The sequence below is a fragment of the Symsagittifera roscoffensis genome, chromosome 5 (assembly GCF_963678635.1).
Source record: "Symsagittifera roscoffensis chromosome 5, txSymRosc1.1, whole genome shotgun sequence".
Lineage (NCBI taxonomy): Eukaryota > Metazoa > Xenacoelomorpha > Acoela > Convolutidae > Symsagittifera > Symsagittifera roscoffensis.
Genome location: NC_087066.1, coordinates 64,101,719 through 64,128,312, shown reverse-complemented (window position 1 = coordinate 64,128,312; position 26,594 = coordinate 64,101,719). Strand labels below are relative to the sequence as shown.

General features: G+C 35.5%; 2 protein-coding genes across 2 annotated transcripts in view; both read right to left on the bottom strand.

Annotated features, from left to right (window-relative positions):
- Positions 1-26,594, bottom strand: part of LOC134846828 (PAT complex subunit CCDC47-like) — a 495,511-nt gene that overhangs the window by 269,801 nt on the left and 199,116 nt on the right. The window lies entirely within an intron of this gene.
- Positions 1-26,594, bottom strand: part of LOC134846826 (receptor-type tyrosine-protein phosphatase eta-like) — a 114,878-nt gene that overhangs the window by 24,331 nt on the left and 63,953 nt on the right. The window contains exons 8-12 of the mRNA XM_063864221.1: positions 19,460-19,759; positions 17,496-17,720; positions 16,982-17,141; positions 12,636-12,754; positions 5,715-6,050 (exon numbers count right to left, since the gene is read on the bottom strand). Coding sequence (XP_063720291.1) covers positions 5,715-6,050; positions 12,636-12,754; positions 16,982-17,141; positions 17,496-17,720; positions 19,460-19,759 — 1,140 coding nt within the window. The remainder of the gene's footprint in view (positions 1-5,714; positions 6,051-12,635; positions 12,755-16,981; positions 17,142-17,495; positions 17,721-19,459; positions 19,760-26,594) is intronic.

The following is a 26,594-nucleotide window of genomic DNA, read 5'->3' as shown; positions in this document are numbered from 1 at the left end:
AAATTTAGACTACTTATCAATAGCGACTAAAATGTAAGCATCCCTACTTAATTCATCCGGGAGGGGACCTGCGAAATCTAGCTGAACTTCCTCGTTGGGTTCTACCACTGGTTCCATAAGGAATGAGTGTTTTTTTTCCTATAATGGGTTTTAAATTTTTACCTTGTTCTGTACAGTGTGTGCAGTTTTGCGCCATGTGTAAAATGGTTCTATGAATGTGAGGGAACCAGGCGTGTTGGCATAGATCCAACATGGCTGCCGATCCTGGATGGGTCAAATGGAGGCTGTCGAGCACTGTTTGCCGAAGTTGCGTCGGTATCACGATTCGTTCATCGATCAGGAGACAGTCTTCGCGAACGTGAAGTCGATTCCTGATATTGTACCAATAAGGCCCATATGAGTTTTTGATGGCCTCCCAATCCCATTTCTTGTGGTCGGAGGTTTCGATCTTTTTTCGTCGCCGCCGCAATGAACCGTACACCTAGCACCCGTTGGAGTTTCCTTCGAAACAATAGGGTGTCTTCTTCGCTCTCTGATGTGTTCGTGGTCTTTTCTATTGTTGCTAATAGTCCTTCCGTGATCATTTCATGGCTGGCCTCGAGTGATATATTCGTCGTCATCGTTGGGGGTATCTCGTTGTGTTTTTGCTCCTCTTGTGTAGTCATTGTTGGGTTTACGCGGCTCACCCAAATCTCATTTTCTGGTTGCTGTTCTCCAGATAGCTTTGTTTGAGTAGACCTGGAGGTTACTTCAATCTCCGTTTGGCACGAATCTGTTTAAGCGCTGGAAGATGCTCTTTCCTCTGTCTGACAGTACGACGTGTACGAATCCGTTTGGGCGCTGAAGGATACTCTTTCCTCTGTTTGGCAGGACGTTGTTTTTTACTGGTCTATCGAGTTCTTTCTCTCCGTGTGGCTGTTTCGTTTTTCTGATCGTCTGAGAAAATGATTTTGGGAAAGTTTGATTTTGGGCGTGTTTCTTCAATTTTCTTTTTCCTAATGACTTCTCTTGCGTCTTGAACATTTGCGTTCCCCTCCGTAGTAGTCTGCTTTGTTGAGTTAGTGTTTAGTTTCTTTCCTTTTGTATGTGGCCTTTTGTGCCATCTTGGGTCAGACAGGCTCTCTTCTCTATCCGACGATCCTTGCCACTGCGTAGCTGACTTTGAGTTTTCCCCTCTGTATCGGCACTTTTCATTTCTGTGGGTATAAAGCCTCCTTTAAATCCGCGAGTGTCTGATCGTTTGCTCATTTTAGAGTGAGTGATGCAATTTACCAATTTTTGAATTGTTTGTTTTGCTTTATAGAATTTTGTTGAGAGAGAACTGACTGTTCGTTGGTGATTTTTGAGTGAGACTGAATTGAAGTTCTTGTTTGCAAGTGACCGTGAGTGGAATATTTGGAATGTTCACATGCGCTATGAGTGTTTGAAGTGGCATTCAATACCTCTTTGTTTTCCGCGCGTTTTTTGATCAGCTCATACGGTGCTTTGTTCTGATTGGCCAAATTTTTTAGAATCACGTTGTCAATCAGTTCGAGATCGTTAATGAAAGCATTTATTGATGCAACTACAAATTCCTCATCATACTCACTAGGAGGTTTTGCCAATCCAACCGGATTTCGGGACATGTAGTCAATAAGTCCCATTTTATTCGCCGCCAAGTGTTTGATATCAAATTGAAAAGGAATTAATCTATCAATCCATCGTGTGAGTCGACTCTGACTTGTTTTTGATCTTTCGCTTGCGTTTAATGCACTGATTAAAGCCTGATGATTGGTAATAACTGTAAAATGTTTTCCATAAAGATAGTATTTGAAGTGTTCGATTGCCCAAACTACTCCCAATAATTCTTGTTCATTTACCGAGTATTTTTTCTCGGGGGAATTTAAAAAAAGTGATGCGTACGCTACGGCTATCCAACCCTCTGGTGAATTTTGTTCTAGTGCAGCTCCTAATCCGGTGTTCGATGCGTCGCAAACAATGCGAGTCTCTAGTTGTTGGTCAAAGTGTTTGTTCTGAGTAATTTCAGCTACTAATTTTAGCATGTTTTTGAAAGCTGTGTTGTGTTCTGATGACCAGTGAAGTGGTTTTTTCTTCTCTGTGTTTTTTAGCAATGGACGGAACGCTGCAGCTGTTTGTGCTAGATTTGGTATAAATCTTGTGAGATGATGTATTGACCCCATAAAACTTTAAATTGTTTGTATGTTTTTGGTAGTAACAGTTTTTCTATTGCTTCGGTTTTCTTAATTAGTAGGGTTGTGCCTTCACTGTTAATTTTAAATCCTAGCCACTCCATCTCTTTGCAAGCGAACTTACATCTCTCAAGTGAAATTGTTAGATTTTCTTCATCAAGTTTGTCCAACACTGCTTTCAATTTCTGTTGATGTATTTCTTTGGTTCCCTTAGTGACTACTAGTATATCATCTAGATATGCATACGTGTTCGTACAATTCGTCAATGTTAAGTCGACAGCTTTTTGAAATTCAGCTGGCATACTCGTGAGGCCGTAAAATCACGTTTGGAATTGATACGTTCCTGTTGCGTTGCCACCGACCAAACTGAAATTGCATTGTTCAAGTGTTTTTCGATCCAGCGGGATTTGAGAGTTTGTGTATATCAAATCAAGTTTAGAGAAAAGTGTTGGCTTTGTTTTGTCTGTTTTGAGTACCTGCGCAATGTTATCCAATAGTAGATCAATATTGGGCATCTGATACTTGTTTTTATGGATAAATTTATTGATTTTCTTCGAGTCCAGCGCAAGTTTAACTGTTTGAACTTTTTTCACTGTAATTACAATTGGGCTTATGAATTGTTTGTCTGAACATTTATCCAGTTTGATAATATGTTTTTGTTCAATCAGTTTATTTAATTCTCCTTCCACTCGTTCCTGAAGGTGTGTCGGAATGCGTCTACCCTTCTGTTGAACTGGTTCAAATTCTTCAATGAACTGTGTTTTCATAGTGTGATTTTTGGATTTTCCGATACGTACGCACAATTGTGCGTAATTGTCTTCGGACCATTGTTTTGTCACTGGGTCCGACTCTTCTTGTTCTTATATAGCATGTACCTTTTCTGTTTTCTGTTCTTGAATCAATTTGATGCCGATCTGTGGAAGCTTTTTTGTCATCTACTACGATGAATGGGGCGGCTCTGATTTGCCATCCCCCTGACTCGATTGTAATGATCAATCTTCCTTTCGGAACAATTGTTTCGCAATTATAGCAAGCTAATTTGCGTGCTGTGTCTCCCGATAGGATGGTTTTAAACAGTGCAGATTTATCCTTTTGTTGGAGGCGCCTTGCGGTTTCTTCGTTTAGAAAAGACATTGGGCTGCCCGAATCGGCAATAGCAAACAATTGTTCGGAATTGGTTTTTAGTTTCACAATATGTCCGTTTAGATCATCTTCGATCAATGTTATTGTATTCTTAATCTCAAATGATTCCTCGATTGCCATTACCAAAAAGTTGTCTATTTGATAATTATCCCAACCATTGCTGGAAGAAAATTCTGCAAACGCCACTCGGTCGTTTTCTGTTTCCAAGCTTTCGGTGTCAAGCTCCTCCTGTTGGTCAATTTGAGTATCTTCAAGATAGTTGACTTGTGTTGATCGGCATACTTTGGCAAAGTGCCCCCGTTTCGCGCATTTTGCACAAATTTTATCTTTAGCGGGACAGGTCTGTAAATGATTCTGGTTATACTGGTTGCCGCATTTATAGCACTGTTTTTGGTTTCCTGTGTTTGTAGCCCTTGGTTGTCCTCTGTTATTTTGTGATCACCGTTGAAACGGTCTGCCGCGGGCGCCTCGCCCTCTTTGTGTGTTCTGATTTATAGAGTAGTTCGCGCATCCTCGGGTGTTAATGTAATTAACCGGTTCTTGCTTTGTTGTAATTTGATTTCCGCCGAAAGGGTTGGTTTTCATAGTTCTACTATGTTCGATACCTTTCTCCCGGCGGGTTGCATATTCCCGGCGGGTTGCATTTTTCCCGGCGGGTTCAATAGTTCCTCTGCTATTTTTTCGTTGTTCATGTGCGCTGTGAACATGTCACAAACCCATTCTTCCTCACGGTCTCACCAATCTGCCCGCAATGCCAATTCCACGAGATCCGAATGGAATTGTTCTAAACTTTGATTCTTTTTCTGTTTTCGACAAATGAAATTGTATCTTTTGTGATAAAAAGATGATTTGAGTTGTGATAAAAATATCTTCGAGGGTTGTCAACATTTCTTGGGTAGAAACGGTGTGTAACTCCAGATTAGGCCGTTCGTGTTGCAATTGTCTTTGTCCTTCCGCTCCTACGCATAAAAATATGTAGCTGCGTACTTTCGCGTCTGCTTCGTCCCATCTGAATGAGTTACAAAGTACACCTTTTTCTCTCGCTTTGATTACATGGTTTTCCCAACCTATTTTTTTCTCTTGATTTCTGACTTCTCTGTTCTTTCTTGGTGCATCATTTTCTCCTGTGATTTGAAGTTCGACACCGCTCTGCTGCTTCGACTAACGTTGGTCGGGCTCTTAATAAATTTCGTTCTTCTATACAAATCTTTCGCGAATATTGTCATTTCCATTATCGCCGCCCACTTGGACTATTCTAGAGGTGGTTCGGCCGATGCCTTCTCCCAAAAGGGGTTTATGTTGATTGGGTTTTTGGAATATCCTGATGGCTGCGCCATGTCATACCTCAATGTATGAACGTTTGATTCCTGAATCCGAATGGATCGACAAACAGATAAGCTAACGCGGAGCGAGATAAAACGACCAATTTAAGCAAAGGTTTATTCTTGCTCTGACCGTTCATTCGGTCTGTGTTCGAAATGAGATCTCTCAAGGTCGATTGACCGACTAAATGTATGTTTATGGCATGCAACATCATAAACATATGTGACAACATAAATCTTAAATGTCAATGTATATATATCTGAGTTTTGTCGGTCCATGCCGGATGACAGTCTTTTTCTGGTTTTATTTTTATCATCAAAAGTTATACTTCTAGCACCAGCGGATTTAGGGGGGAGGGGCGGACGCTTGCCCCCTCAAGAATTCGACCCCCTCAGGATTTTGCCACTCTCAGGAATTTGAAGAAGGTCCCCATTTGTACTATTTTGAGATACCATTTTTGGCGAGGGAACCTAATATTTTTCTAAAGGTGCCCTATGCTAATATATGCTAATTAATACTAATTAAATATATACTAATTTTGAGGGGGGCGCCGAAATAACGCCATTTTTCGGTCAAACTTTTCCAAAAATTGCCTAAAAACGTCTTTTTGGCCTGTTTTTTCAAAATTTCGCCTGTGGCGCAGAAAATTTGCTCAAAATGGGGGTATTTATAAGGATTTAAGAGAGCTCAGAAAATCAATTTGGTCGACCTAAAAAAATGTCGACAAAATTATAAATTTTTTTGAAAATCCGCCTCCCTCCTTCGAGAAAACCTTTGATCCGCCCCTGACTTCTAGTTTTATTTTATAGTTTGATCAATTTTTTCGATAACGTCTAAAATTTTTGAATCATTTCCAACCTTCTTTTAAATTGTTTCACCTTTTTATTGATTAATAAAAGCATGAAAACATATAACATTTTTATAATAGAGTATACTAATAAATTATACTTATATTACTTATACTAAAAACACACTATTCTTTTTCAATTTTGCGAGTCTCGAAAGTTTTGTTCTCGAAAATTTCAAACTAAATCTGCTCCAGTCATGAATTTTTCTCACCGGTAGTTAAAATGAAAGCTGTCGGTTCACTCTCTAACAGTCCAGTTTCAGATAAAGTAACCACCTCCGCCTCGTAAAGTGTCCCGTAATTTCGATAAGTCACCTGGAAGTCATCCGTACCCGAGCTTGTCTCGGCTGGAAACTCTGGCATCAGCGTAACATTATTAACTTCTAGCTTCCGTGTGCGGTTGTCGTATAGTTCCCAGGTATAGAGTCGAAACCCGGACCACCCGATACGGTCGGGATTCGGCGGCTGGAAATTGAAGGAAATAGTTCGGGGATCTACATTGTTCGATGGGCCTCCAAGAGCACCGAATGACATCACGGGGAGAGGAACTAAAACAAAACAAGATAATTAGCAATCAGAATGGAAACCATGTAACGACTATGTATAGATTGCTGTTGACCAGGGGCGGATTTAGGGGGGGGGGAGCGGTTGCCACCCCCCTCAGGGATTCGACCCCCTGCCGACCCAAAGGGTCCCCCCTTTGATACTTGTTCAGAAATCCATTTTTGGCCGACCGACTCAAAAATTTTTCATTAGAGTGAACCATTACTATTATCCGAGATTTCAAAAAAAAACCGATAATAACTAAAATGAGGCTCAAAAAATAAAAGTGTTTTTGTGTGTATATGCCTTGATAAGTATATAAAGTACTTTGATACTTTTTCAGAAATCCATTTTTGGCCGACCGACCCTAAAATGTTTCTAAAGGCGCCTATGGCGCCAATATATACTAACTCTGAGGGGGAGCGCGCGCCAAAAAAACGCGATTTTTTTGTCAAAATTTTTCAAAAAGTGGCCAAAAATTGGCTTTTTTGACAGTTTTTTCAAAAATTAGCATGCGGTGCAGAAAATTTTGCCAAAATAGGGGCAAAACAGTGCTTTGGGAGAGCTCAAAAAATAAATTTGGTCGACCTAAAAAAAAGGTCGTCAAAATTTTTGAAATTTTTTTGAAAATCCGCGCCCCCCCTCGAGAAAATCCTAGATCCGCCCCTGGTGTTGACTATGACTACCTCCTTCCATAGGTTGAGCTGAAACTGTAGTATTCAACTACACTTTAATTATTGCTATTGTTATTTTGTTTACAAAGTAATAGCGGATTTTTTATGCGATTTTAATAAGAGACAGAATATCTCACTACCTAATCTTATGTCTATCAGGAACTAAAGCCATTACTATTATCCGAGATTTCAAAAAAACCAATAATAACTAAAATGACCAAATGCCTCATCTGCCTTGAATTTTATTTCTTTTTATAAAAGATCCATCAAAGGATGCCTCTACAGCCACCACATTTAATTTGCGTTCCACGCTACAATAAGCTAAAAATGCATGCGAGCAAAAACATCATTTGGAACAATACGATATCTGAAATGCAGACAAATTATTTAAGAGATTTAACAGAAAATGATATCCGTAAAAGGGCAAACATTGAACGTAAGAAGGAACATATGGTTGTCAAACATCCTTCTTTAAAGAAGGCAAAAAATGTGCCCTATATGTCATATTAAAATTCCATTTAACGATACTTGAACATAAGCCACCATTCCTTTACTTGAAAAAACATTGTTTAGGAAGATGTTTTGCTAAGCAATGGACACCAATCTTGTTTTTCAATTTAACAAACTAGTCGAAGTCGATAATCGTATTGTTAACACCTTACATTTTTTCCCCGATCAGTCAAAGCTAAGTATCCAATACAGCAAGCTTAGTGGATTTGATGAAAGACGAAAGAGTCATTTTCGCGGAGCCTACTACTCCTCAATACCGAACCATTTTAAGCTCATTTATAAACTAAGAAACTTCTATCAACATCAATTTATTGTCACATATCCAAAATTCACGAACTTTGCAATAATCAGTTCCTAGGCATTTAATTTTGTAAACATTCAATATAGTTAGCTTTTCTTTTGAACTCTTTTTGTTTTCTCTAATCTAAGCTAAATTGATTTTCCCTTCAACATTAGTAACTATAACACTTTACGTAAGGTACATTATAGAACAAGCCCCTTTTCGACCAATCAGCACAAGTCAATTGAAAAAACTGTATATGAAAGCCCCATGTTTGATCAAGCCAAAAGAAAGTCTGGAAAACACAATAGCCGCCATCCAAATCGCCCTCCTCCTTTCACTTGTGAAGACTGTTATACTCAAATTGAACATCACATTGCTATGTTTGGCAGAATTTTTCGTCGCTTTTGCCAAACACCGACTTAAATGATCACACTTTGGAATTATTTTCCTAGAATTTAGCAACTAACAAAGAGTATAGAATACGAAAGTTTTTAATCAGTTACCATAATAACAATGTTAACGATTATTTTTTTTCTTTTTCCTAGACATTATGTTTCTTCTAAACCATTGTGTACATTCTCCTTTGCCCAATAAGGAAATAATTCCTTTTACAGAATGTCGTGAACATTGAAATGCCCGTTGTGCCTAGACGATTTAACATACAACAACACAGTCGTAATGAAATGGAAAGGTGAATTTGATCATTGAACTTGCATTGCATTTCATCATGATATTTCGACAAGACACCGAAAACCGAAATGTCCAATCTGTCAAAAACCCATAACTTTAACTCGGACATCAGTTGGGACGGTGAACCGTCCCATTGAATCTCTTTAATATCCTAACAAATAAGTACGATTGTCTATTGAAATATATTCTAATTATTTGCGGAACTTTTTTTGTCATTCTGTGTTTTTTCTATGTTCAGTTGGATGCGGCTGATTTTTTGGACGAGTTTTGTAAATTAGAGGTTAAATTATGCCCAAAAGTAAATTATATTACGCACTCAAAACTGATGTGTATGACGCAAAAAAAATCACTATCATCATTGTTTAGAATGGAAAAATACGACCCAATAAGCAACTAGGTACTTAGCGAAGGGGTCCAGGACTGGGATGACAACCATTTTAAAACAAGAAACATAATCAACTAAAAAAGCTACACTATAACCCCAGGATTGGACGCGCCAAAAATCAGGCAAAAAGAACTGCCGGTACTACAACAATCTTATCATCTTATCGTTTGATGATGAAAAAAACAAAAATAAGATTCATTTCCCCGCCATCAAAGAGAAAATTGAGTCCCAAAGAAAACGAGAGGCTGTTTTTGATCGAAACAATCCAATTTTGTAACTAGCTTAGAGTACTCATTAAAAACAGAATATAAAAATGGACCCTATCAGAAAAGATTACCTAACAAATTCCATAACACAAGAAAAAACTGAAGTTTTTTTCAAGCTCTTTCGCACCTGCAGAGTATGGGCTAAAATAAAAGCCTGCAAAAAAAAGTTGCAGGACTAGAAAGAAGATGGATGCACACGGCCTAATAAAATCAGGCAACAATTTAAAAAAAACATTAGAAGCAATAATTGCCTTCCCGAACCTTAAAATGAGGTAGACGACCTAAAAATTCTGAACCTAAAAAGAAAACTCTCAAACTGAAAAGAAACAAAAAAACGAGATATAAAAGTGGTTGTCGAGCAGCTAGCAACAGCCGAGAGGAAGAACCGGAACATCACCTCATACAAATAGAGCTGGAATAAAAATAAAAAACTTTGCATAGATAAATGACAAAAGACTGCTGGTTTTAATTTTCAAGTAAAATTTTTCAGCCTATTATATAATTTTTACACTTATAAATTTTTACTTCAAAGAGGAAGTAAAAGAACAGATGGAGCGTTTCATTATCTTAACAAAGGGGGTGACTTGTAGTATTCGTTTAGATTTTATTTATCGCTATTGTTATTTTCGTTTACAAAATAGAACCGGATTTCTTATGCGACACTAATGTGAAACTGAATATCTCACTACCTAGTTTTATGTCTATCAGGAACTTATGCCTTTGCAATTATTTGTAAAAAAAACAATGCCTAAAACAACAATAACTAAAATGCCCGAAAACACTATCTGCCTTGAATTTTGTTTCTTTTCATAAAAAATCCATAAAAGGACGCCTTCACAACCACCACATTTTTTGCGTTCCGTTCTACAATAAGCTAAAAATGCGAGCAAAACATCATTTGGAACAATACCATATCCAATATGCAGACAGGTTATTTATTTGATTAACTCAACGGAATATAATATCTGTAAAAGGGCAAACATTGAATGTAAGAAAGAACATATGATTGTCAAACATACTGCTTTAAAAATTGCAAAAAATGCACTATATGTCATTTTAAAGTTCCATTTAACAATACCTGGTTATAAGCCATCATTCCATTACTTGAAAAAACACTATTTAGAAAATGTTTTGCTTTGCAATTGATACTTTTCTTGTTCTTCAATCTGACATACCAGTAAGTGTCTATTACGTACTCGTTATCATTAACACCTTATACAATTTTCATGATCAGTCTAAGATAAGTATCCAATACAGCAAGCTTGTTGGAATTCACGAAGGAGTCATTCTCGTGGAATCTACTAGTCCTCATTACCGAACCGCTCTAGCAGCATTTACAAGAAAATAAATTTCTTTCGACATCAGTTCATTCCCCGATACACAATATTCCCAAACTTTGCAATAATCAGATACTTAGCAGTTAGTTTTTTAAACTTTCCTTAAATTGAAAATCAGCTATATTTTTGATCTCTTTTTTTTGTAGACTGTTCTCCCTTGAACTATAAATCCGGCAAGTGGCAAGCAGAACTAGAAGTATCCAGCGGACAAGGTAGAAGAGATGAGGCGAAGAAGATCCTCACTCTGAAAGATTTTGCTACACACGGTTTCACTTCGCAAACTAAGTAAGAAAAAATGTTTTATGAAAAAATCTTCAAACTTAAACTAAACTAGCACTGTCGATTATCAATGATACGTGAGACTTAAATTTGATTACGGAAATAAACTGGAACCGCTATAAGATAAGCAATCGAGTTTTTTTATCATAGAGGATGTCAATCTTGGTGTCAGAAAAATCATTTGGTGTCAATAAGTACATTTCAAAACACTTAATTCCGAAAAAAAAAACACATTATGAGGCAATACTTAGGCTGGGAAAGCAGCATCATTTGTTGTTAGTAAATCTCTGGCTTTTAGTGACAAGTCTTTAAACAATTTTCAAACTGTAATTTGACTCCACTAAAAAAATTTCTGTGGATCTTGCACACAAATACAAGGTAATGATAAATTTGACGCCTCGCTAGTTTCGTCGCGGGTATAGCAAAATGTTCGGATTTTGCAAACGCAAACAGGTTCTGCAATTGAAAGCAACTTCAAGTTTGGTTGGAAATTTCGCAAATTCGAATAGTCAGAATTTAATGGGCTCTCAAAAACCTCGGCCGCAAAATATAATTTGATAAAGTTTGTTTACTTTTATTGAAGAAAAAATACTGCGTTATCAATGATATATTTGCTGTAATTTTCAATGAAACATCTAAGATTTAGCGATAGGAATTAATTTTTAATGCGATACCAGTGAATCAGTGATTGTTATCAGGTGTCTAAAAACATTTATCGAAGATTGTCAAAATGTTTTTATTCGTTAACTCTTTTTGGATGGACGACACGTTCTTATGGCAAATCTCTATTAACCCATAAAATAACTACATTTTTTAAATTTTAAGGAAATGTGGTCCATTTTACCGCATAAGCTGAGTTGAATTGCAACGGCTTCAATTACCATTTTAAACACTCCAATGCCCTCTTTTTTGTTTGTTTGAGTCAAAAGTTGCAGCAGTTATAGCGTTTACTTCCCGTGTAGAGGTTGCGGTTTTTTTGTCAGACAAGTCGCAACCAAATTTTGGTATTTCCAGACTGGTTTAATTGAATTTGGATGTTTTCAGACATCCGCGACCAAAATTTGGTGTTTCCAGACTTTGCAGACCGAGGCAATGTGTCCGCGATTGGCGCAACCGAAGGAAAGTTAAACGCGTCCGGCGCGACTGAAGAAAAGTTAACCGCGACCGGAGCGACTGAAGAAGACTCGGTGACTCTGCTCCTTTCCAGTTTTCCACACATTCGTAAAACTACACATTTAGGCTGTTCAAAAATTGTTCACACGGCATTTTTCATGTAACATATGTTGTAAAAATTTGTTCAACTGTTCACGATGACACGTTTTGATGCAGTTTATGCAGAAAAAATCAAAGGCAGGTAGTGGAAAAGAACCACTGACTGCACGAAATTAGCATCTAAATAGAGTTCAAGTTCCAATATATCAGAGTGAGAAAGTATAATGGCTAGCATGATAGGATTGGATGCCGTTAACGTGTCTTCGACTCTCTCATTAGGCTGCTAAATTATGACCCTACCGCGACTAATTTTTCGACTATCGCGACCGAGGTACGGTATTTCCAGACGTTTTCTGCTACTTAAAACCCTGTCCAGACTAGACTATTGATTTTTTGTTGCCGAATTAACATCGGGGCTACCGGCAAATTCGAAAAATAAGTTATAAAAGGGTTATAAAAAACAGAAAAAAGATTGCAGTATTTATTTGCTGCACTCTGCTCTATCTACTGGATTTAGATTGCAGTATTCATCTGCTGCAAAAACATGCTGCAAATAAAATGAATTATAAATGAATTAATCATTTTTTTGTAGCAGTTTGTTTTTTATTTGATATTTTTCCATTATTGACGTTGTGGCCACAATTATGGGAAAAGATTTTCATAGACATTATGTAAAAATCAAGTTCTACATAATGGCCATACATTGTTCCACATCCTTTACGATTATCGCTGCGAGATGAACACGGGAACGCATACAGTATAACTCAGTCAGTATTTCACGAATTGTTGTAACACCAACTTACTTGTTCGCCTGATTTTTGAGGCTTATTGTAAAACAAATAACCATAGAAATATTGCACAAGATTGATCACACATGGAAATTGTTATTTGCTCAGCAACATAGCTGTTAATTTTCTAAATAGATTCAGATTCGTCGGCTAAAACTGTTATTACCTGTTTCTGCTACAAGCTCTACAGTCGGCGAAGAAGAATCTTGGTATGACACAGTAGTCACTCTAATTTGGTAGGGCACTCCGGGCGTCAAACCAGACTGGACCAGAAAAGGGTCACGCCTAAATTTAAAAATGATCAGTGCATGATTTAATGAAAAAACCCTGTTCAACTAGTTGCTACAAGATTTTTAGATACTTCTCAACATTTAATCATCATGTAGGTAATGCTCAAAGTCATTTCTATGTTTTATATATTAAAACAGTATTAGTTAACAAATTAGGTCTGACGACTCAAATCAGTGAACTTAAAAAACAACACTTGATTTTGCGATCACATGAGTTGAAGACTGAAATTTGATTCAAAATTAAATTTGAAGCAAAAAAGCAAAATAAAATTATGATCCTAGCAGTTTTAGAAATGTATTTTAAGTATTTTTCTATAAATTTATGAGTTCTATAATTAAATTCTTCATTGACACTGATTATAACAAGAATTATATGCAACTCAGTTTACTAATCTGGTAATTTACTGGTACATAAATACATACTTAATAATACGCAAAAGAACATTCGAAACATTATGCCAGCAAAACCCGATTATCACGGCCTCTTTTGAAGCCGAAGCAACCTAACTGAGGTAGCAGGACAACTTATCCAATTCCATTTTATCCTATCCCATGCTACCCTGCGCCAATATACCTTCCGTCTAAATTAAGACAAATTATAACAGCAAAATAGTGATCGCCGCAGTCGCGCCAACGTGTAGCGAGCTTGCCTACAGAGGGGAGAGGAGGACTCTGTACAAAAATTGGAGCAGGCAGGTTGTCATGGAACCCTAACTGATAAACAAACTGTTCGAAATTTCTTCCTTTCTACCAAATCAATCATGGCGAATACTTTTGACGGTCAGTTTTTGCAATTTTCACCTCAAAAACTTGGAGGCAAAAAATTTTTTTCTTGAAAATACATTATTTTCTGTACTTCTAACGGATTAATAGCAACAATTTGTCGGTTTTTGTTTAAATGTTTGCCAAGTTTTTTTTTCCATTTTTATCCACGAGGGATAGGACCAACATACGAGCTGTACAGCCCATCACGGCGAACCGCTGTTGTGCCCCTGCTTAAGAACTACATGCAATTTTTTTGGTTATTTTTCTGGGCTGGGTAATGTTGCCTCACCCTCAAGCAACGAGCACGGATCATGGTGGGCCTCGAACATCCGACCTTTCGATTGAGAGGCGGAGACGTAACCACTTCACCACTGCTCCCCTTCACTTCACCACTGCTCCCCTAGTTGTTAGTTTTTTCAAACTTTTTAGTTTTTAAATTTTAAGGTGTCTTTAAAAATCGTTTTCAAAAATATCTTCTCACAAGCAAGTAACTGATATTCAAGGTATCGAATTTTTGTGATATTAACACCATTGTTATTTAAGCTAAGATGGTTGAAGTAAACATTTTTTTTCCATTTCCTTGTCTGTTTTTAAATAAGTGATAGCAATGTTTTGTTAGATTTGGCTCAAAAATATGCCAAATTTTGCTCAAACATTTTAATTTTCATAATTGAAAAATGTGTTCAGAAAAATTTCTTCAAATTCATTTGACAGTTTACTGATATTCAAGTTATTAAAACTATTGCTGTTGAAGCCAAAAAGTTTGAATTGAAAATTTCTTTTCTTCAATTTACCGTTGCTTGTCGTTTTTTTATGATTTCGACAGTTTGTAAATTTTCTATAAAAAAGGTATAAAATTTTTTTTTTCAGAATTTTAAGGGATCGGTACAGAACATTTTTTTATAAATTATTCCATATTTCATTAATTTTTAAGATACTAAAGCCATTCATTTTGACGACTGCTACAGCAAAATTATGACGATTGCTACAGGTACCTTTCATTGAATTGAAGTTTTTGTTTCGTTCACGCTTTATTTTCATTTTTTTCTGAAAATTTTTTATAACATTTTTTGATGAACAAGTCCCATATGCTGGCTTATAACATTCATACAAAACAATCAAAATTGAAAATTTGAAACAAATTTTTCTGAAATTGGGTTTAGTTTAGACAAAAAAACTTATTTTAAAAAATTGCTTGGTCGTTTTACAGAAATTATGTGCCATCTGATTTGTAAAATCAGCTAAGATTATATCCTTGAAACAGAACAAAATAATTCTTTCAAAAATTAGCAGAAAGAAACAGTCAATCAATGTTAATTCAAATCGATTGAGTTTTATTGTTTGATTAACAATGAGCCAAACAAACTTTCACGCTTAAAAAGTGCAATTTTATGTCTGAATTTCAAAAATGCACTATAAAAATTCTGATAAAATTCCGAGCGTTTTTTTTCTCACAGCCAATTTCACCCAATTAACCGAATTTCAGGTAAACGAGCTTGAAACTTCAGTTTTCTTGCTTTTATCCACTTATACACCAAGCAATGTAAGAGCTTGCTTAACATAAAGTGCAGTGAAGATTCGGTAAACCGCAAAAAATGAGCCAGTGATTAAAAAGCAATTGTACTTACATAAAAAAGTCAACAAAGTTTTGCTGAGCCAAATGACACATTTTTCTAAGTGCGATTGGTTTTTTATTCATTGGCTCATTTTTTGCGGTTTACTGAGTTTTCACAGCACTTTGTGCTAAAGAATCTCCTACATAGTCGATTTATTCAATTGAACTGGCATAAGCAACAAAATTGACTTTTTCGAGCTCACTTTTGTGAAATTGGGTTAAATTTAGGCAAAAACTGTGAGAAGAAAACGTTTGACATTTTACTGGCTATTAAAAAAACAGTGGCCTTATTAATCTCCCGGGTTGACCTCTATAGACTGAAAAAGTTAATACACTTAGCTACAATTTCATATACCTAGTCTATGGAAAAAGGCTAGTAATACAAGTTTCATACATTTTTGCAAAATAGTTTTCTAAATCGAGTTTAATCGAGTTCTAAAGGTATTTAATTATTGTATTGGTATCGAAATTGGTATCTCTTCATTAAAAAAATGGTATTAAAAAGTTCTAGTCATACATTTTCCATATTTGCAAATTGTATGATTAGTATTTAAAAATTTTTTTTGTGATAGAAAAGCTGTGAACAATCAGTTCAACTACTGGAAAAACATTTAAGCTTTGTTTGGGCTGCTTCAACTGAAAAATTTGATTTTTTTTATTTTTGTTTCCCGAATGTTTTTCATTTTTACCAACTTCAGTTTTTGTTGTATCTCGAGTTGCGGGGAGCTCCGCTTCGCCTCTGTGTTTTTAAAAACTCGCTTTGTTTTGGTCAAAAACATATCTGAAGGTCATCCGAGAATTCGTATCTGAGGATACTTAGTCGAAAGTCAGCCAAACGATGGCACTTAGAAACACGTTTTTGCACATTTTTACCTTGTAAATCGGTGCAATATGGTGTTTCTGTGTACCATCGCTTGGTCGACTTCTGATTGCACCTTCTCATACATCTTCCAAAAGTGATCTCAAAGGTTGATAATTCTAACGTGGGTAAAATAAAGGATTTTTGTGACATTTAATTGTTTGTTCAGGTTTAAATGTTTGTTTCAATTTTTCAATTTAAGGGTAAATTAATTGTGTATTTTATAGGGAACTGTTTTAGATGTTGATGCCAGATGTGATTGGAAGAGAAAAATTCCAGATTATTGGTGCCTCTGGTGGACTGTTTCTTGTTATGAATTACTCAGCTAGCTAACAGGTTTTTTTTCTTAATTTTTCTGGGGCAGTCCCTTCTGGTATGGAGTCCCCCTAGTATAAGATTCAGAAATGCCGTAATTTTTTAGCGTGTGAGGAGAATTTACTATGAAAAAAATAAAATGTTCCCTGATTTGTTCTTCTCTGTTCAGAGAGTGCCCATCGTATGTGATGGGAGTTAAAGTAGTTTTTACCTCATTTTGCTGCTCGTCGTATGGGATGGGAGTTAAAGTTGTTTTTGCCTCATTTTGCTGGATTTGTAATTGTTAAAAAATGTTAATCTTAAAATTTTCATAAATGAAAAAGTTCTAAGTTCCAAATATTGGTTTCGAACTAACCAATAAACTGACTCTGCCAGTTTGGCCATGGATCAACAATTAAATTGCAATTATTGATTTTTGGATAAATATATTGAACCTAATTTTACAATCAGTTTGAAACTTTCACCGGATTAATTCTGCGTAATAAGTTTTGTCTTCTTCACTTTTTGTCTAAGGTCAACCACCCAATATGAGAAAAATGCGTGGTTAAACTCAAGTTTTTTTCCTTTTGTCTGGGTATTTCAAATCATTTTTTTTTGTTTGTCGAGTTTGAGTTCGACATTAAATTAGCATTGAAAAAAGGTTGAAAAAAGATAACAAAACTGCTTACGTCCTGTCTGTGAAAGTTGTGAAATATGAATTGTCTTGATCGACCGCCATGAATTGTACCCGTAAGAAATTGTACTGCCCCTGAGCGGGGGGATCCCAAGTGATGACCAGATTATCTGTGCCCCTCTCAATCAATGCCAAATTAGTCACAGGGGTAGGATCTGAAAAAAAAATTATGCGGTGAGTATCCCGGTATGAGTTGCTCTGCTAGTTTCGCCCACGATATCTGCAGAAAACGTGAGCAATATATCTTGTTTCTTGTGCATGGAACAAAAACCTTGCAAATTATCCCAAAATAAACCCTAATTTTTTAAACACTATGCAAGAATAATGTGATTTACTGCTAAATTTCTTGATAATTGGGGATACTGCTTAAGTTTGTTGTGTCTTTTAGGAGGGAAATTGCCCATTTGGCTGATGCAGAAGGATGTTTGTTCACAGGACGCAATTGCTCAACCGACAATATCAAATACAGACTTGGTTTCTGATTTGGGAATTTTCCACAGATGACTTGCCTGTTATAATTTCGAGTGATGTCCCCCATGAAGGGAGTTCGTTGAACCCCTGCACAATGAAGAGGTACCAAGTGCCAGACTCAGCCACTCCCAAATCCATATTCTGGAACTGATTACTCTCACTGTTGATGAACTCATTTGTGAGATCGAAATCAAAAATGAAAACTTCTTGGTTGCTGTTGTCTGCAAAGTGTCCCACTTCCCGACGTGCCCTGAGATGCTCTGCTGAATCAAAATGTGGGGGATCGTATCAAGTGGATGTATTTCTCTTTCAAAGAACTTGAAACAGCTTGACAAGTTTAAACATTCTGACATTATAGAACCTATCTAAGAATTAAAGATGCTCTCGCCCAGTAGCGGATTTAGGAAGGAGGCGTGGGTGGGGGTGGGACGCCTTCTTTTAGGGATTCGACCCCCTGCCGACCAAAAGGGTCCCCCTATTGTACTATTTTGAGATATATATTTTTGGTGAGGGACCCTAAAATTTTTCGTAAGGCGCCTTTTTGATGGGGGAGCGCGCGCCGAAAAAACGCGATTGTTTGGTCAAAATTTTCCAAAAAATGTCCAAAAATGCCTTTTTTGGCCTGTTTTTTTTCAAAACTCTGCCTGCGGTGCAGAAAATTTGATCAAAACAGGGTCTTTTTAATGCTTTGGGCGAGCTCGGAAAATCAATTTGGTAGACCTAAAAAAAGGTCGACAAAATTTTCAGTTTTTTTTTTATAAAATCCGCCCCCCTCAATAAAATCCTAGGTTCGCCCCTGCTCTCAACCCTTTATTTTTGGATATGACTAGCAAAAATGTATGGTTGAATCACTTCGGTGTACCAAGGCCCAATAATCGACATTTTTTCTTTCGATTGGTCCTATAAATTTTTCATTTCGAAACTATCTAATGAACTCACCTGATCCGTGGATGTATTCAGTTGCACGATGCACTCTTACGCGTATCAGTTGGCAAGTTGTGTCATTTAGCATAATCCCGTTGAGAAATAAATTTCCATTTTGAACACTGACAGTCAATTCATTCCTCTCGACAGAAAACGAGTTTGGTTCTAAAAAATTTCCAACCTTGGCATCGACGCCGATATATATTAATATTGAGTTTTTTAAATGTTTGTCGAACATTACAACGACCGTCTTTTGACCTTAAAAGCGGTCGTTGAAATTTTTGAATTTATCTGAGAATCTCAATCGTCCATGGTCAAAATTTAAAGAGTAATCACTTTTGCTCATGAATGCCCCTCGTAGAAAATGGAAGCTTCTGCTCAAAAGCTTTTTGTTTTGACTGCATTTTCTTTTTGCGAGCCTTATGGACTTTCGAAGAAAATATTTTAATTTTTATTCGTGAGAGCTAGAAGAGCGAATCTAGGCGGGTTTTCTAAAAAAAACTCAAGAAACAACAAGAAAAAACAACAAGAAAGCTCGCATCAGGGCAACGCACTGAAAGTTTTGACGGTCTTTTCACGTCTATGGTGTACTGTTGGTTTTTGAAAAAAAGTTGTTGTAGTAGATTTTTTTATGAAGCGTTTTTTCTGACTTGATTTTTTTTTTGATTTTCTAAATTGATTTTCTTTGATTTTCTGTTGATTTTCTAAATTGATTTTCTCAAATTTAGTCTTCAAAAATGGTCTCTGTAGTGTTCTGGTGGAGCGCTGGGAAAATCAATTTAAGTGATCTAAGAAAAGGTCGACAAAATTTGAGAAAATCAATTTAGAAAATCAACAGAAAATCAAAGAAAATCAATTACAACAACTTTTTTTAAAAACTAACAGTACACCATAGACGTGAAAAGAACGTCAAAACTTTCAGTGCGTTGCCCTGATGCGAGCTTTCTTGTTGTTTGTATTTATAAAAGTTCGGCAGCTTGAAGAAACGAAGCATGTGCAGGCTTTAGGAACAAAATCTATGACAGCCAAATAGCAAATTTCATCAATGAATATTGCTTACAACTTAAGAAAATATCACCTGTGAAAGCAACTGCAAATAACTGAATTTGACTTGACTCTGCATTGGCTGTTATAGTGACATTGTAGGCCATTCCAGGGTACAGTCCAGTCAACTCAACGGTATTTTCAATCGTATTCAATTCATTTATGCTTCTCAGAGAATCAGTGTTAACAAGTCGTCGCGTGACTTCATTAGTGGCCCAGGGTACGGCATTGATGGTGTAGAAGTTTGCATTTGGGATGGGGTCCCAAGCGAACCAAAGGGACTCCGTAGTTTTGTAGATAAGGTATATTACCTGTTCCTGAGAGCCACCTGACGCTAAAATCACATATTTCTAGCATCGTTTTTATTGGTCGGCCTTTCGCAGAAAGTGAGGAATATTTGTTTTAGGTGGTTTTGAGACGCCACTATTTATAATGGGCAAAAGTTTAGTAACAGGCGGCAATTCTTAATAAGACCCCGCACTGACAAAAATGGATTAGGATTGATTTTAGTATGAAAAAAGTACGTTGATTAAATTTAGATCGATTATAGTGAGAAAAAAGTGCGCTAATTAATTTTAGATGGATTTTAGTATGAAAAAAGAACGAAGATTAAATAAAAAAGATGAAGATTGATTAGGATCGGTTTAAAATCGATTTAAATTGATCTTAAATCCCAGCTAAAAAAATTGATCCAAATCGATTTTAAAAACTGATCCAAATCGAGATTTATCAGTTTCGTTTTTTTTTTATGTTGTTATTCATTGCCTATCTTTTATGATTTTACATCCATAGCGTATTGTAGCATAAAAAAGACCAAATAAAAAGACCAAAATATCGATAAAATTCTATAATTTTCTTGCATATTTTGAGTTCAAAAACTGATTTATTTTGACCCTTTTCTTGATTTGTTTTTATAAGTTTTGCCCAAAATCTGATTTACCTTCATAATATTCAATGACTTAATTGCATATTAATGAGATCAAATTTTGATTTATTCTGACCCTTTTGTTGTTTGTTTCATAAGATTTTGCAAAATCTGATTTACAATAATTTTCTATAATTTCATTGCCAATTTTCGAGCTTAAAATCTGATTTATGTGGATCATTTTATTGAGCTCTATAACATCTGGCACGAGTGTTTATATTTAAAAATTCGAGAATAAAAAATTCCAACAATTTTTTTAATGGATATATATTTTTTGTCGCGTTAGGTTAGCAAAAAATTGATATTAGTGAGTCTGAAAATCCCTCTAAATCGATTTAAATGGATTTTTAAGACACTCAGATCGTTCCAAAATTTTCAAAAAGATTAATTTAAATCGATTTAAAATCCAGTTAAGTTCGTAAAAAAACACTGTTAATCGATTTGGATCGATTTAAAATCGATTTAAAATCAATTTAAATCGATTCGAAACCATTTTTGTCAATGCGCGCGACAATTCAAATCAGAAGCCAATTCAAATCAGAATCCATTTAAGTTCGTAAAAAGTACACTGTTAATCGATTTGGATTGATTTAAAATCGATTTAAAATCAATTTAAATCGATTCGAAACCATTTTTGTCAATGCGCGCGATAATTCAAATCAGAAGCCAATTCAAATCAGAATCCATTTAAGTTTGTAAAAAGTACACTGTTAATCAATTTGGATCGATTTAAAATCGATTTAAAATCAATTTAAATCGATTCGAAACCATTTTTGTCTATGCGCGCGACAATTCAAAACACCGAGTTACGCGAACTTTCCCTCGCGTGTCGAATATCAGCGCAGCGGAGCAAGTGTTCGCCATTTGTCAATGCTTTGTTACAAGTTATCGCCTCTTCTGAAAAGTCACGTGTTACACATTGACGGCCTACTGGTTTTTCAGTAAGATGTAGGATAATTTTTACTAAGAAAAACTCAAGAGTGAGTGGGTATCTAGGATTTTTCCGAGGGGGAGGACGGATTTTTGAAAATTTTGACGAACTTTTTTTTTAGGTCGACCAAATAGATTTTCCGAGCTCTCCTAAAGCACTTAAAAGACTCTGTTTTGCGCCAAATTTTCTGCGCCGCAGGCAAGTTTTTGAAAAAAAAAACATGTCAAAAAAGCCGTTTTTAGGCAATTTTTGAAAAATGTTGACAAAAAAATCGCGTTTTTTGGCGCGCTTCCCCTCAAAAAATAGTATATATTGGCGCCAAAGACGCCTTTAGAAAAATTTTAGAGTTGGTCGGCCAAAATGGGTTTCTTAAAAAGTACCAAAGGGGGGACCCTTTGGATCGGCAGGGGGTCGAATCCTAAATCCGCCCCTGCCTAATCCGCCCCTGCAAAGCCTAAATCCGCCCCTGCACTCAGTTGCAGTCTGATAGTCGAATTAGGGCCGAAACTAAGTTCGAAATAGGGTCAAACTATGATAAAGCTAGTAAAAGCGGTCAGGTAGTGTTCTTGGCTTTTTGATGCTTGCACGCTTTGCTTGAACTCGTAATCTATCTTACTAGCTTGTACTTTCAAGTTTTATGTCTGATCCTGGAGCTAAGCCTTGGCCTTCCTCTCAAAAGTGACTCAGTCAAATCAATCAAAAAAGGAAAAAAAACTAATTTATGTAGATCACCATTTTATTACCATTTGCTCGTAAATATACATATAAAATGTAAATAAAATGGAAAATAGTGGAAACATTTGAAAACCAAAAGATCATGAGCAACCCTACTTTGAAGCCCTTTGTAATCAAGGAATCAAATGAGTAACCCTAGCAGAGACTCCTTGATGTTGCCATTTCTACTCAAAACCATAGTCAGTTGGGAAAAAGTCAATGAACACAATTTATCAGAAAAAAACTAACTACTTTTTTGAAAAAGTTTCAATTTTCAAATTTCAAAAAAATTGGTTGCCCTTAGGCTTTTTTGAATTTCTGGATTTATTTATGACTGGCATTTGTCGATAAATATAACTTAGTTTGAGAAAACTGCATCACTAGGTAATTTTTTTGTTCTTTCGCTGGGAAATCTGAAAATTAAATTCCATTTTTGAAACCATTTCCGTTTTTGTGATCTTTTAATTTTCGTTGTTTGATACGGGATTTTGCCTTCCTGTTAACAAAAGAAATGAACTGAGTCTTAAAAAGCTCAAAAGTCAAACTGTGAACTACTAAATTTGAGCCTGAGGAAGTCACAAGGTTTTTCCTGGAAAAAAAATCATCGCGATCTATATGAAAGTCTGAACATCATTGTTAATCGATTCTGAAAAATATAAACATCAGATTTAATATTATTTAAAAACTTTGTTAAATATTCATTTTAAGTTTCAAAGCGAAATAAGCGAACAGTCGTTTGACCTCGAGAAAAAAAAAGAAACAAAATTGAGTTGAAATATGAAATTAAACTTGAAATGAAATAAAGTTCTGGCCAAAACTTTCGTTTAAAAACAATCCCAAAACTTGACATTGATAAAAGTTTTTGAATATTAAGAACAATTGAGCTTAAATCTTTCAAAATTTTTTCTGATTCAATTTATAATTCTACTAATTTTTGTTATCCAAGTTACTTTTATTATTATTATTTTTTCTAAAAAAATTTATTTGACGGTTTATTTATCATGGATGTGGACCAACAAGTTGTTTTGGTGGGAACCTCAGTCAGCTCCATTCCTGCTTGAGGTTCCGTGAGTAAAACATGTGACACTAAGGTGGGCGAGTTACAAAAAGAAATTGATGGTCTTAAAATGATTTCGGGTTCTCAACAATTGCGTATTCAAAAGTTGGAACGGGACATACAGGAACGACTGCGTGCACAGAAAGTATATACAAGAAAAGATAGTATTATAATATTGAATCCGCCTTACGATACGCGCAATGTGAGAGACGTAACAATTGAAACCCTAAAATTTTTTGAGAGTTTTTTTGGGTATAACAATTAAGTATAAAGGTGTGAAAGCTTGCCATGTCCTGTCTCGTGATAGAGGTATTCTGCTTCCCAGCGTAATATGCAATTTCATTTACTTCGTGGACAAAACACAAGTCTGGATAAATAGAAGGGCTCTTAGAAAAAAGGTCAACCCAATAAAACAAAAATTTATTATTTTAAATGAAACATTGCCAAAAGCTGACGCGGAGATTAAAGCAACTGCTGTTTGTATGGGGTCGGAGACGATGACCAACAATTGCACTGTATCAGCTGCAGTTACTGGTGAAAATAGATAGAAAAAGTATAGAAAAATCAAAAACTTGGATGATATTAACAAATTGGAACCGAATGAGATCAAGAGAAAATTTGTTGAGGTTAACAAAAGCAGCAGAGGTGCAAGCAATAGATTCTAACCAGAGAGAAAAAACCAGATATGATCAACATATAGACTCAGTTACACTTTAATAAACTTTATTCAGTTATACGAACTGAAACTTTTTGTTGAGCATTTCATTTTTGTGTTATGATGAAACGAACAATATAATGAGTTGATACTAAAGCACCGTACAACTCTGCACTAACTAAACTTAGTTATTTTAATTATAATATTCCTTTTATTTCTTTTCCTTTGAGCTCTGGAAGTGATTTGTTTAATTTTTTCCTCTATTTTACAAATTGGTTTGAAAACTCATATGCCAAATTATGTCAGAAACAATTTAACCCAAACTTTTTCATATTGTTAGTCCAAATCAATTTCTGATTGCAATCAGACTGTCAGTTTCAATTGTCCTGCTTGTGATAACGCGAGCGTTTCAGGTTTTTTGTGATAACGCAACCTCTAAGCCTGTAAAGGGGCTTAGGGACTGGTTGTGCTAGTGAATTTTTGTGGGATCTGTGATAACGCGGAGTTGACACGAAATAAAAAACATTTTTTCTTTTTTATCTTGAAATTAAAGTTTCAATTTTATTATTGTGAAGGATGAGGATTTACTATATGATATAAATGAGGAAACTTCAGGTCTCTACAGTGAAAAAGTGCAATCGAAAACACGGCAAATCAAGAAACTTCATTTTTCTAAACAGCAAATTAAGGATAATGTTTACACACAAGATCAGCGTTTGAAACAGAGGGAGGTAGAATGGAAAATAATTCAGGCCAACTGAGTGAGTTCATGACTTTTGACCATAATTTGTTTTTTTTTCTATCTCAGATCAACAAAGACACACAAAGCAGTATATCTTGAATACCACTGAGTAGGTTCCTTCGCAAAAAATTACATCGCTACCAAAAAACCAAAGACGAATTTAAAGTTAGCCTAACTCAACTAAATTATTTGACTTGCGTTATATGTTGCACCAAAACCTGGCTTTCACCAAAACGGAATTCAATATTTTCACAATAAAAGAGTATCAAACTCTCATTGAACATTATCGCAAGCTTAGGGAAGGAGGGTATGCTTAGATATAAAATGTGGAATTAATTTTGAAATAATAAAAAGAACAAATTGTAAGAACATTCGATTATTAAGCGTCAAAATTACAAATAAAAAACTAAAAAACAGTTTATTACGTGTTTTTTAATTCTCCTATCGCGATAAAAAATCAGACAATCCTTATACTTCAAAAAGTTTTGGATGGTATTATAGTAGCACTATCTACACATCATTTACTTTGTGGTGACTGTAACATTTTCTTAAAGGAAAATTGAACAACTCTCTGAACTTACAAGTATATTAAATGGAAACAATCTTTTCCTACAAAGCGTAAAACAAGCAACCATAGAAACTAAGACCAGTAAGACGTGTATAGATCTGTTATTTCTTCAACGTAAAAAAATCAGTAACCATCTTCAAAACATCGGTAACTGGTCATTATGGAGTAATTTTAAACTCAACTTCACAAACAAGCAAAAATGATTTTTTTAAACCAAAATCCGACCATGGTACAAACTCGAATCTGAATCTTCTCTGAAAGAACTAAATGAGTTTTTCTTTGAAAATTTATTTGATGTTGAAACAAAAATTAACCAAATTAATTGCGATGAGCTTTTTTTTTTCAGTTGACGAAAAGCTCAGAAAAACATTGAATAATTGTTACAAGAAAAAACATCAATTCGAAAAATTTCGAAGCACTGGGTTGATATTGAATTGTAAAATGCAGCATCAAAAAACACCGGTTTAGATTTCTTTTTTAAAATTGACATGACGGAAGCCAGAAGTAAATTTGAATTTCAAAGCAAATTAGTTCGCAAAATGCTGAGTTGGAAAAAAAAGTGTTTTATCAAAGCAAATTACAATTGGAACAAACAACAACAGCAGGGAATTTTTACATCTGTATGATGACCTATAATGTGCTACCAAAAACAACCACCAGGAAAAAAAAAACATAAATGTTGCTGAATTTGATGACTTTTTTGCAAAATCTGGAGAAAAATAACCGAGAAGTTATAATACTTTAAAAGAATTAGGAGTCAGAAAGCAAATAACTCAATGTTTGTAGCTGACATAATGCAAATTGAAAATTAAAATATAATTGAATCGCTAAAAACCAAGTTTAGTTTGGATAAATATGGACTTAATGACTATTACTTGAAAAAAATTGTCCAGTTTTGCTACCAGTTTTGACAAAATTTAACAAAAATGTTTGGATAGACAAGTTTTTCCCGACAGTTTCAAAAATTCCAAAGTTAAGCCTCTCTTCAAAGAAGGCAATGCTCTAGACCCGTCAAATTGAAGCCAATTTCTCTTTTACTAGTTTTAGGTAAGAAACTTTTGAGCGGGTCATTTATAACAAAATGAATCAATATCTTATTAACTCTCAATTTTTACAAGATTGGCAGTTTAGGTTCAGATCAAAAAGGAGTACAATTGATGCTGTGATAACTATAATAGAAGAAGTGCGTCAAGATTGGAACTCCAATACCACGAAGACACAGTGCACATTCATTGACCTTAAGAAAGCCTATGATTCAGTTGACCACATTTTTTTACTTGAGAAATGTGACGCATATGGTCTTCGGGGACTTGTTTCGAATATTCTGAAATGTGATTTAAAAACCGACAACAATACGTTGGCACTGAAACCAAACGCTCTCAAAATGAAAATCTGAATTATGGAGTACCACAGGGATCCATACTAGTCCCGCTTCTTTTCATCATTTATATAAATGATATTGAGCTGAATGAAAATAGTGAAGGTGATCTGATTTTATATGCAGACGACACTGTCTTAAAAACATTAGCTAGAAACAGTGACTTAACCGGTAAATAGCGAGAAGCGTTGGGCAAAAC